General features: G+C 38.9%; 1 protein-coding gene across 2 annotated transcripts; it reads right to left on the bottom strand.

Annotated features, from left to right (window-relative positions):
- Nucleotides 1-796: 796 nt before the first annotated feature.
- Nucleotides 797-10400, bottom strand: Smp_045750.1 (putative cak assembly factor; the record flags this gene model as incomplete). 2 transcript variants are annotated; one of them, XM_018789549.1, is made up of 6 exons in its annotated part: nt 10089-10400; nt 9901-10053; nt 9793-9866; nt 9657-9760; nt 4374-4886; nt 797-1294 (listed from the first exon to the last, which is right to left on the bottom strand). In XM_018789549.1, the coding sequence occupies exons 1-6, from the start codon at nt 10181-10183 to the stop codon at nt 797-799; spliced, it is 1437 nt and encodes a 478-aa protein (XP_018654983.1). In that variant the 5' UTR covers nt 10184-10400. The 2 variants fall into 2 exon arrangements, with proteins under 2 accessions (XP_018654983.1, XP_018654982.1); XM_018789550.1 differs by having other exon boundaries at nt 9901-10400.
- Between the last annotated feature and the right edge of the window lie 2481 nt (nt 10401-12881).

A 12881-nucleotide genomic window follows, 5' to 3' on the forward strand; every position in this document is an offset into this window, starting at 1 on the left:
CACTGAATAACATTCATCGTGATCCCCTCCTTATTTGTTTTAAATGAAGCTTTGATGATCCTGGACCCATGAGATTCACATCCTATAAGTGCACTTTGTGCTTCTTTGAACAGCATCACAACAACTCCCTGTGTGTGGATCATTTACCTCTTTGTGACCAGAGTACAGCAGCATCTCTCCTGAATTTTAACTTTTCTGTCCAGCTTGGGTCCAATCGATTTCACTTATTCCGAGCACCGTCAAGTTATATCTCCTGATTTCCGTAACTATTCAATTGGTCCTCCCAATCTCTCACATTGTCCAGACATCCCGTGTACCCATATTAATTGTTGCCCTAATTGTTAGAAGCGGGGAATCGGTCTCGTACCTTCCGAAGAATCTCGGATTTCACCATGAGGCTCCACAATTCTTCTGAATGAAGATCATCCAATTCTCAGGGCAGAGTTTAAATGGTTCACTTTGTTTATTCTGGTTAGGGTTTTTTAGCAAGGTTGTTTTCTACGGGATGGGGATGCTGACCCCATGCCCAACCCTCTCTCTTTACCCGGGCTTCAGACCGGCAATAAACTTAGAAGAGCTACAGGCGGTGCACGGTTACCCAATGCCACCATATAATTAGACCGATCCGAGAGAACCATAGTCTGAAATAATGACAGTGAAAGTTTGTTCATCAAACAGAAAATATCATCAAACTACGATTTTGACAGAAGATAACATTTATTTAAACGTATATTTCGTTCTAAAATAAATAATTTATGTACAAAAATTATCTTCAATAAGATTTCTTTTTTTTAAGTCACATAAAAAGTCCACAACGCGACTCTAGCAAACACCTTTCTAAAAAAACAGCAGGTGAAATACCACAAGCCCCAGCAGTTAGCTGACAAGAAAGGCCCAAAGACTTAGTTGTCGGACAAGAGTCTTCCACCTTTAAAGCACTGATTTTAATATCGGTATGGTTACTGTCATCACTATCGTACTCTTTTTTCACATCATCACTTAGGAAACTTTCTTCTGTCTTGTAATTCGCTTTAATGTCAACAGCAGTTCTGCCACAATCTGCATCGTTAAATTCCCCTTCTGTTTCTGATTTAGGCTTGGTTTCGGAAGTATTTGCTGGTGTTTGTGCTTGATGGTTGAGTTTGACAATTACAGTTTTTTCATACATTTGAAGAACATCAATCCAACGAATATGCCGATTACTTGAAAGTGGTGGCATAGGACCACACAATTCGACTACATAAGGTTCATATACAAACTGAAGTGGTGATGTATGGTTTTTTGCGTTATGACTCTAAAAAACGTGATAAAACTATATAAGCATTTTAGTAATAAAAAGTAGTGGCAATTAAAAAACGGTTGTGTAGGAAAATAGAAAGTAGTCTAGGAATTTATGTCTTTCTAGAAAATCTTACCAATAAAGAAACACATCTGAATGAACACAACGAAATACATTCCTTTGGAAACATATTTAGTAATCAGATGGTTGGAACTAGCTGAAAAATCTTAGGTAGTTAAGTGCTAAACAGTAAGCTGTTTTTAAATAACTTATTTATCAGGTGACTTTTTATGTATATGGCTTTGAGCTACACTTTATTGTGCAGAAGCGAGTGATATTAACCAGATACCCTCAGGAGTAGACTGTAGCACGGTAGTGGGAGATTAGATAATTTATTTGACTTTAAAATATCAGGTTACAAGTTTCGACAAACGACTCATCCGTGTCAGGATTCCATCATATACCTGTAGTGGCTTGGCTCCGTTGATCAGTAACCTTGATAACCGTTATCATATAAATCCCAACGGTGTTTAAATTCAGAAGGTAATAAAAAGCGGTGACTACAGTTTGTAAGCGGATAGCACAGATAACAAAGCTACAAACACATCGAGCGAATTCGAAACAGAGGCGAGTGTATATAGAGGCAAATTTATAGTCACATCGAATACCACACAGCTAGGCAAGGCAAAGGCTGATAATAGGATTCAAGTACGTATATACATGAGAAAGAGAATGGCTCATCGAGCGATATTTAAGATATTAACATTTTAGCTAGAGAGATATGTGTGTAGGCTGTAACATGTGATCAAGCATACACGCTTATACAGACAAGATAGTAGTCATAAAAGTACAGAAAAATAGACGGATTGCTACTGTTCCAACAACACTGTCTGCAAATAAGTTAATAAAAGGGCTCGACAAAATTACTTACTTACCCCTGTGACCCCTCGTGGAGGGGCATAGACCGTCCACCAGCATTCTCCATCCAACCCTGTCCTGGGCAATCTTTTCTAGTTCTTTCCAGTTAACATTTATCCTTTTCATATCTGCTTCTATTTTCCGGGGTAATGTGTTTTTGGCCTTCCTCTTTTTCGCTTCCCTTCCGGATTCCAAGTTAGGGATTGCCTCGTGATGCAGTTTGGTGATTTCCTTAATGTATGTTCTATCCACTTCCAACGTCTTTTCCTAATTTCCTCTCCAGTTGGAAGCTGGTTTGTCTTCTCCCATAAAACTCTGTTGCTGATAGTATCCGGCCAGTGAATGTTGAGTATTTTGCGTAAACAACTGTTCATAAACACTTATAACTTCTTGACGATGGATGTAGTAGTTCTCCACGTTTCGGCTCCGTACAGTAGCACCGTCTTGAAGATTCTCACTTTGAAGTTAGTTGACAGTTGTTTTGAGTTCCGTATGTTCTTCAATTGTAAAAATGCTGCTCTTGCTTTGCCAATCCTCGCCTTAACATCTGCATCCGATCCTCCTTGTTTATCAATGATGCTTTTCAGGTACGTAAATGTTTCCACTTCTTCCAGAGTTTCGCCATCAAGGGTGATTGGGTTGGTGTTCCCCGTGTTGTATTTGAGAATCTTGCTTTTTTATTTGTGTATGTTGAGGCCTATTGATGCAGAGGCTGCTGCTACATTTGCTGTCTTCGTCTGTATTTGTTCGTGTGTATGAGATAGGAGGGTTAGGTCATCTGCGAAGTCCAAATCGTCTAATTGGTTCTGAGATGTCCATTGTATTTCGTGCTTCCCCTCAGATGTCGAAGTCTTCATAATTCAGTCAATCACCAGAAGAAAGAGGAAGGGGGAGAGTAGACAGCCTTGTCTGACTCCGGTCCTTACTGGAAATGCATCTGTCAGCTGTCCCCCATGCACGACTTTGCACTGTAGTTCGTCGTATGAGTTCTGGATAATGTTGACAATCTCCTGAGGAACTCCATAGTGTCGAAGAAGTTTCCATAATATTCTCCGGTCCATATTGTCAAATGCCTTCTCATAGTCAACGACGACAAAATTAACCGTAATCAAAATTGATTGTAGAAGAGTTGCTATATACCAAATAGGTGTTAGTGATAAGTCATCTGCCAGGAAAGTCTTACTCACTGCCTTCTCGTGGCATTACTGTTGTTTACGAAAGTGAGAGGACGAAAAGCGAATGTCCGGCGCCTTAACCGGGTTGGTGGACACGGAAAGTTCACCTAGGGGAGTTGGAAAGCCCTCATTCCAAACCATTGGTGCACATAGACTCCAGTATCCTGAGGGAACAAATGGCGTATGAACCAATCGTTGGTCACCGGCTACCATGGGACTGCATCTCCTCACGATGCCCCACTGCCTTGTGGATCAGATCTTTAGGTCAAAGGCTTCGGGTGTGGCCCCCTAAGGGAACCACCTGCCTCAGTTTGGGCACCCGGGCAGTATCACAACCCTCACACAAATCAAATGAGATTCGTGTAGCACATATACATCCGGTACCCCTTTGTACCAATATTTATGTTTAAATAAATAAAGAAATATAAATAAACCAGAGGATTGCATTTTGTTAAAGCATCCACCAAACAAAACTATCTCATCTGTGCATCTAATCAGATAAGCAAATCTCCTGGATGGGCAGTCCCACTAGGACAGCAGGATCATATTGACAAAATAGATAACAAGGTAATTGAAATAACGGTTTGCTGATAGACAGGAACATTAAACATTGAAAACATGAATTGGAAAGGTATTTACAAGGGAATAGTAAGACTCAAGATTAAGGGGAAAATGAATTTGAACTAGTCTGACTGATTATGAGCCATATAACTCTAAGAATGTGAGTCGGTAAACTGTGTATTAAATAGCTAATAAATCTTCAAGTGCATGATAGTTTGTCCTAGTTTTGAAAATGCTTCTAACACTTAGTTTCCCCCTGTTTAGACAGACTATTTCACTAATATTTCCCTTTATTCAGTAAAGTCATTCTAAACCCAAGATTTGTTGGTTGAGAATCGAATGTTGTAACCAATAATTATCCTCTCTAAGTCGGATATCTATACTTAGAGAAACAACATAGATGAATTTCGAAATCTATATCAGGACAAAAGCAAACGTACTGTGTTTTGACTAGGAATCAAAACAGTGTCCTGTTGTTTCCGAAGCGAAGCTGTGGGAGGAAGATGTATCATGTGATGTGTTCCACTGACCCAGTTGTTTGAGAGACTACCGGTGGGCGGAGCTACAGGAAGCATGGAAGGTGGAGCCATAAAACCGCTCACAGGAGTGACTATTGGACGTACTGAGAACGCAGAGCTGGGTGCATGCCCCAGAGCCTGTGTAGGTGGTGGTATGTATGAAGGAGGGGCGTACACTGATGGTGGGGTAAATGTCGCAGGAGCTCGACGTCCAAAAGCTGAGGTAGGTGGAATGAGCATATTTGTTCGGGGTGTTGGGGGAATATTGTTCTTCCGTCTTTCTCCTTCAGATTCAGTTGTCATTGGACCATTAGGATCATCAGAACCACGGGTATTTTCTAATCCTTTTAGAGTTCCGCCTTCCTCTTCTTCCTCACGTTCTCGCTTTTCCCTCAAAATAGATTCACGTTCTAACTCAGAATCGTAAAATGCCATTGAAGAGGACTGTGAAGGAAAATGAAGGGAAAGATTTATTTGCAAAACAGTTACCTTCGGAATTACATTTCTAAATTGAGTCACTTCGAACTATTCTTTAATACGATGATTAACAACCAACAGAACATACAGTCAGGAGTCCAATCCATTTTTTATATTGGTAGTTTGAATCTTCCCATTGATGTATTGGACTACAACCGACCAGTCTCTGAATACGGTAGCTAAGACGATAACGCGATGGCGTTTGAAACGAACGGTACTGGGTTCGAGTTCCAGGGTGCGCATTAACTCTGGGATGCAGGTACATCCATCTGATGAGTCCCAAATAGAATAAAGCGTGTGTCCTGGATCCCACTGCTAGCTACCACCCACATCTGCTTGTAATACAGTCAGGAGGTAGTGACTACACTATTAGGACTCATAAGTTTTACTCTAGTTTAAATGCATTTGACACAGGAAGTACAGTTTCTCTAAATTTGTAAAGCACTTTATTTCGACGTGACCCGGAAACAAATAGGAAGCCATATTTTTTAGCTCCTCGGTACCGAATAAAATGTAAGTGCTGATTTTACCAAAATCACTGACAACCCAGTTTGATAAATGTCCAAGTAATAAAGTACTTAAGATTTCAAAGATACTAGTCATTATTTTCCTTCACAACATTACTGTTCTGTTCATATTAGATTAGAACAAACCAATACACACCGTATCGGTATACAGTACACTCTTGCAACCCATTACCTTGACACATGCAAAAATCACTATCAATGTATCTCACAAAAGTAAGAGTAAACAACATACTTGGAATGTTAAAAAGGTATCACTGATTGCCATGGAATAAAACGAATCTTTTAAATATCAAAACAAATGTTCCTCTAAGTAACTTTTTCAAACGCTTTCGTTTAATCTAAATGTTTATTATCCACGCAGATTCTGGTACAATTAGGAATCAAAACCAATGTCTCATACAAATGAAGGAATAATGTTATTAAAAAATAAATGAAGGAATGAATGAATATATGGTCAATGAGTAAATTAACAAGAACGGTTTTTAAAAAGAGATATGATTCAGTTGAAAATATGCTTAAGGGTAACTTCTTTCAGTTAAGGGAAATTTTCTAAGTGTTATGAAAAAAATCACAGAAAGCAAGAATAGGATTGTCACTGGCTTCTATTCCGTGCCACGTATAAACTATCATCACTTAACCAGAACATACTGCTGAACCTCAGCACTACATGGTATGGTCATTGAATGTCAGCAGCCTTTCGAAGACAACGATAGTCGAACACAAGGAATTGCCGAGGAATCTCAACTCAGAGACAAAGCTTCACAAATACAGAAAAAAAACTCGCACCGATGCGTTGTAAACCTAACCCTTGACAGAAAAACTAGCATTATGACGATGTTTAATATGTTGCAGATTAGCACAGGTCACTCTAGCCTTTACCGTACGTACATTAACTTTATCTATCAGACCAATGCCAGCACTCACACAAATACCAAGCTATGTAGAACTTCTGACTACTCCTAACGGCTCAACACAGAATAAGTGCAAACATATGTTCCTGCCAATCTTGGAAAAGTGCTCTGCATTTGTATGGAAGTTACATGCCCCATTTACGGAAAATAATCATCAACTCATTAAATGTTACTTGGATAGCTTGAGTATCATCGCGTAGCATCACAATATGACTGAGGTACTCGAGATCAGAAAGTCTTCAAGAAACAGATCCACATTACATATACTTTCGTCAGAACTGTTTCTAGAATATCATCGGTAGTAAGGTCGAATATAAATAGTGGGAATGGCAAACTTCATAATTCCACTGCTGAAATGTAACAATGGGAAGAGGCATTTGTATGTCCTAATTATTTCCAATGTGTTTGTATACAGAGCCTTCACAAGGAGACCCTTCTTTGACTGACAATCTCAGAGTAGTCGTGTTCAGTGAATCCAAGACAGCCCTGATATTAAGAAACATGGGGTTGGCAGGCAAAAAGTGTGACAAGGTCCCAAGATTTGGAGGTGTTATTTATACATTAATAGACGGAACAAAAACCACACTGCTCTTCATGAGTTAGTCTTCCACAGGTTTCACATAATTCGCAGAGTATGACGAGTGTAAATAACTTAAACTCATTAGAAACCAGACTTGTCTCCCAACTGTTATTGCATAGATTACGTGAAAACTTTAGAAGATAGGAAGGGCAATCAGTTCAATCCAAGATGCCGGAACATTTCATTTCACAAGCCTCTCCGAACAACAAAGTTAGTTTCCTCATTACATATTTATCGCTACCCCTGGAAAGAGCTGGGAGCAGACCCTTTAGGCTTGGTGACTTATAACGTTTTAAGAGTCCGAATTCATTAAGGACCATTACTTTGTCAAAATATAATAAGAAATTACCTAGAGCTATACAAAACTGTTTAAAAACAAGACATACTAGGGAATAGCCAGGAAATCAATCAGTTGTGAAAAGTAGGATCTAGCACAAATGCATCCCGGTCCAAATTGCTAAGCCCCACATCAGCAAAGTGAGAAGAAAGAGACAAGATGAAAAGTAAATAAAATCAGACCCCGAAACAAATCCATCAGTCCAGGTGACTATATTGGACGGACACAATAAGATCAAATCGGCCAGGTGATTATTGACGGGATCGAGATGGTAGTAGTATGATAGTTAAAAATAGTAAATATTGATAATATGGCTCGGAATGAAGTTATTTATGAAGCAAAAATGACGCTGAAGATTCGCCAGCCACTGATTCCAATCATGGAACAGACTACAATCAGGTAGTTTTCATCTAACAGCACGACCTAGTCCAACAGTCAATAACTTTGAGGACTGACCCCTCATCTTGAGTCGATTATTCAGATTTCTTGCAACCTGTTCATATTTCAGCCAGCATCGAGATTTAAGGTAGGTGGTATTTGGGTATAACTAACATAGAGAAATAATGTCGAGATGCATATCTAAATATGAGAAATATAGTTCGAAAGCAAAGATTCAGATTAAGAATTATAGTTTACTTGACATCTAGAAGATACAGAATGAATGCAGCTGTACCAATGCAAAGGATTTGGCCCCAATTAATTTGACTTGAGCAACCACATAGCAAGGCTAGACCACAACTAATGTGTGGTACAAAGCTGAATTCATAAATCTGTGCTGGGTAAATGGGTAAATTATGGTAGTTTGTAACATGACACCCAACACTAACTACAAATCCAGGCTATTGCGCTGGATCCGACCAGAAATTATGGGTTTGTTGATATGGCTCAGAAAAATAATCGATTAATTTGTGGATTGATGCGATTTTGGTTTTATTAGATTTTTCCAAACTTGTTCTTGTACCAACTAGTGACGCATGTCAGGGTAGGAAGTAGTTAAACACGCGTAACATTTTCCGACTGTAGTTAATGAAGGTTTATAGTACCACGAACGATCTGGTACCTTATCCCTAAATCCAGCATTGCTCACTCAGTTGTTCCATCATACTTGAGCAATTTTTGGATGACAACTGTGAGGAAATACTAGTAACGACTATATGTCATCTGCTTCCAGGTACCCATCCACTACGGTTGACAGCCAGTCACATCGTACTGTAAATAAAAGTGAAATGGTCAACATCTTTTATCGCTTTACTCACTACGCTTAAACTACATAACTCAAGGAATCAACTCTGAAGGAAAATTGTCTTCGGGAAAAAATCCACCTCAAAATTATTGCAGTCACATAAGGTATTTAGAAAAACTTTTATTAAAAGTTTCCCTCAAACAAATTTGTAATCGTCAAACTCAGCAAAAAAGAATTTTATTAAGTCCGCTAAATGTTAAGCTTTTTTAATTTTAATTACGACAGCTGATAGGTGGTATTTAGAGCAAGATTTAGGGCACGAAAGGTAAGGATATATATATATATATTGTACACCCGAACTATTGACTCTAACTACGTGTTAAGTGTGGCATAAAACGGTTTAATTATTTATTTACGTCCACATAAAACTCGCGCAACTTGGGATATTAACAAGTTCGAAAATAAAAACATTATATAAAAACTATGTATACGAATGTACAGCTTAAGTAAATGATTTCGTCGAAAAGAAAATTTTCTTCGCTGAATTCTCTTTTTCTTATTCAATGACATTATGAGTTATTTTAGTTATCATTATTTGTTAGTTAATTTATTAATCGATGGATTACACTTCTCCTAGCCATTTTAATTTATGAGGAGTCCCAATGATACCCATTACAAAGGCGACTAAAATAATTTGTCGTAAACAATCAAACCATATTAGTTTTACGTGACACCTGAAGTGGTGACCGTACGTTTACTGAATTAGGGTAAGCTGGGTGAAAAATAAACCATATTACCGTATATCGCAGGCATGAATGGGGCAAGACATAATTGTACAAACGAAGGTGGATGAGAATAAACTTAAGGCTTTCCAGCAAAGTGTACTCATGTAACAGGTTTCCAACTAGTATGTATTGTGGGGACTTACAACCTATCACTTCATTTGAAGCAATAAATAAGTTGATTTATTTCAATGATTCGATAGGTCGAGTCGGTATATTTAAACCACTAATCCGTTACTTCGAGTAACAGATATACAAGAATTACTACCACTTACACATTAATAGCACTCAATTTTGTCGTTTTTTGTGACATTTTAGAGAACACATGATCAGAACTGCAAGGAATTGTATACACAATTAAGTTCAGTATTACTGATATTATGGAATGTGATCACGGATATAACTTACAGGTTTAGTTCGGTTTTTCTTAATTATCTCTTTATTTTCCTTCTTATAATTCTCAATGTAGCGTTTTGTTTCTTCGACACTTATATCGTTTGTAAGATTGTAAACTGCAAGATAAATAAAAGATCAGAAGTCATACTCAGGTCTTCTATTTTTTCTAGGTAGAGATTGTACTCTTCTAGGCAGTCAAAATCATCTTCACGTTTATTAAAACTGTCATAAATCCCATTTAGAAATGTCAACATACTCGCTCAGTAGCTTTTTGCGAATATCTATTTCCTTTTGCACCAAAGGGTCTTCAAACAGCTGATAACGAAAATTGTTTTTGCGTATAGGAGTTTTGCATTGAGCACATAAACCTGAACCTCGAACAAAAAGCACTTCGACGCAGTTTTCACATCTTGAATGAACATCATAAACGTTGTCTATACTTACAGTGAGTGACCACATACGTTAACCATCAATTTTAATTGTGGGTTACTGTACTTGCTAGACCTGCAGCTTGGACATGACTGCGACTGATCAATCATCTAGACGACCAAATCCCGATGCCGACCTTGTATATATTGAACTCCCTCTCGAACCTGGTGTAAAGAAATAATCAATAATTTTTATGTTGAGCCAGTATAAAACAGTTCATTCTCTTGTCGTTACACCTGGAAGTAAGTACGCAGATCTGGGATGTTGCTCGAGCCCTGGAAGTCTTGCATAGCTACTCAGATGCAATGGTCTTGTTCAAACTGTCCAATTGGTTGTGTTTGGAATGGAGTATTCGCTTGACGGGGTTCCGCGTCAAGTGGCAGTAGATAATCAATGTCTCCAGTTATAGGCCCAAGCATATTAGACAAGCTAAAGAGGATTGAATATTGATCCGAGTCTTCCAGGATATGTTAGATTTCCCCTTAAAGGACTCCTGAGAAGTTACTAATACCATCTCGGTCGGTATTGAATCCCAGAACTTGACTAGTCGTATTAACTGGGTGAGCTTGTAGTATCGGTTTATATGTTAAGCCCATATACTTTATTCTAGCTACTGGCCAAGCTAATTCACCTATACATTATGAGTCATATTTTGATCTTGGTAATTATTCGCTTATTAACCTTGACTACTTTTTATATGAGTGTATGTGTATGAACATTTCGTATCTTATTCATCATATGTCTGTCATTCATTTTTGTCTGACTATAAATGTTGATTAATGCTTGCTCATAGCGAGTTGGCTTCCCAGCCACCTCCAATACTCATTAGTTTCGCTTCGCTATCGAGTTGGCTTCCCCGCTATCTCCACTATGCATCATCTTTGCTTCGCTCGCTGACATATGCTCATGTGCCCACAGCTTTCTGGTCTGCATCATTCATCAATAAAAATGTAGTTGCCGCTTCCTTTTGCCTTCTGGTTTTATACCCGTTAAGATTGGTATAATAACGGTTATCGAAGTGAACTATGAATGAAGCACGGCATTACAAGCTACAGCCCAACATGCCCCGCCGTAGCTGAGATTTGTGGTACTCCCTTCATATATTTTAAGGAGACTTAACTTGATTATGTATCCATGGGACGTCCAATGGAGTATAAAATGCAATAGATTATTAAAAGATCGCCCAAGTATCTCATACTATAATGAATAAATATGCAGTAGCTTATGGTTTTCTCCTCAAGGTTCGATTTTGAATCCCTGAACAGATGTCGTAGCTCGCTCTTTATTAATTTCCATACTATTTTCAACCCATAGGAGTAAAGGAGAAAACAGTGTAACCCGGACTGTAGCACTTCTAGATTTCCTGCAGATCTCAAGCCCGGATAAAGAGAGAGGGTTGGGCATGGGGTCAGCATCCCCACCCCGTAGAAAACAACCTTGCTAAAAAACCCTAACCAGAATAAACAAAGTGAACCATTTAAACTCTGCCCTGAGAATTGGATGATCTTCATTCAGAAGAATTGTGGAGCCTCATGGTGAAATCCGAGATTCTTCGGAAGGTACGAGACCGATTCCCCGCTTCTAACAATTAGGGCAACAATTAATATGGGTACACGGGATGTCTGGACAATGTGAGAGATTGGGAGGACCAATTGAATAGTTACGGAAATCAGGAGATATAACTTGACGGTGCTCGGAATAAGTGAAATCGATTGGACCCAAGCTGGACAGAAAAGTTAAAATTCAGGAGAGATGCTGCTGTACTCTGGTCACAAAGAGGTAAATGATCCACACACAGGGAGTTGTTGTGATGCTGTTCAAAGAAGCACAAAGTGCACTTATAGGATGTGAATCTCATGGGTCCAGGATCATCAAAGCTTCATTTAAAACAAATAAGGAGGGGATCACGATGAATGTTATTCAGTGCTATGCCCTCAGCAATAATAACAGTGACGACGATAAATACCAGTTCTATGAGAGGCTGCAATCAATCGCAGAGAAGTGCCCAAGAAAGGACCTGACCATACTGAAGGGAGACTTAAACGCCAAAGTCGGAGAGACGACATCGGGTATAATAAACATATCATGGGACGACATGGACTGGGAGAAAGGAAGGAAAATAGTGAGCGATTTGTAAACTTATGTGCCTTCAACAAAATAGTTATAGGTGGCTGTATGTCCCCCCACAAGCGCATACACAAGGCTACATGGGTCTCATCGGACCACACTACAGAGAATCAGATCGATCATATTTGCATCATTAAGAGATTCGGAAGTTCAGTGGAGGACGTGAAAAGCAGGAGAGGAGCTGACATAGCTCTAGGTCACCACCACTTGGTTGTGGCCAAAATAAAACTGAAGCTAGAGAAACACTGGACAACTGGAGAAACAGTAGTACAAAGGTTCAACACAGACTTCCTTTGAAGTACTGTCAAACTCAACGAATTCAAAATAACTCTCAACAACGGGTTCCAAGTCTTGTAAGATCTACCCAACGAAGAAGAAACTATTATGAGGAATAACTGGAAAGAGATCAAAGAAGCACTATCTTCAACATGTCAAAAGGTTCTGAGCCGCAAGAAGCATCATCATAAGGACTGGACATCTATCGAAACTTTGGGCAGTATTCGAGAAGGGAAGAACAAGAAGACAGCAATTCATAGCAGTCGAACAAGAACAGAGAACGTCAAGGCACAAGCTGAATACACTGAAGCAAACAAGCAAGTGAAGAGGAGCATTAAAGCCGACAAGCAGAAATACGTGGAAGACTGTGATGTTTAAGAGTATTTGAATTATAGTGTAAACTAG

The sequence above is a fragment of the Schistosoma mansoni genome, chromosome W (genome assembly GCF_000237925.1).
Source record: "Schistosoma mansoni strain Puerto Rico chromosome W, complete genome".
NCBI classification, from domain to species: domain Eukaryota; kingdom Metazoa; phylum Platyhelminthes; class Trematoda; order Strigeidida; family Schistosomatidae; genus Schistosoma; species Schistosoma mansoni.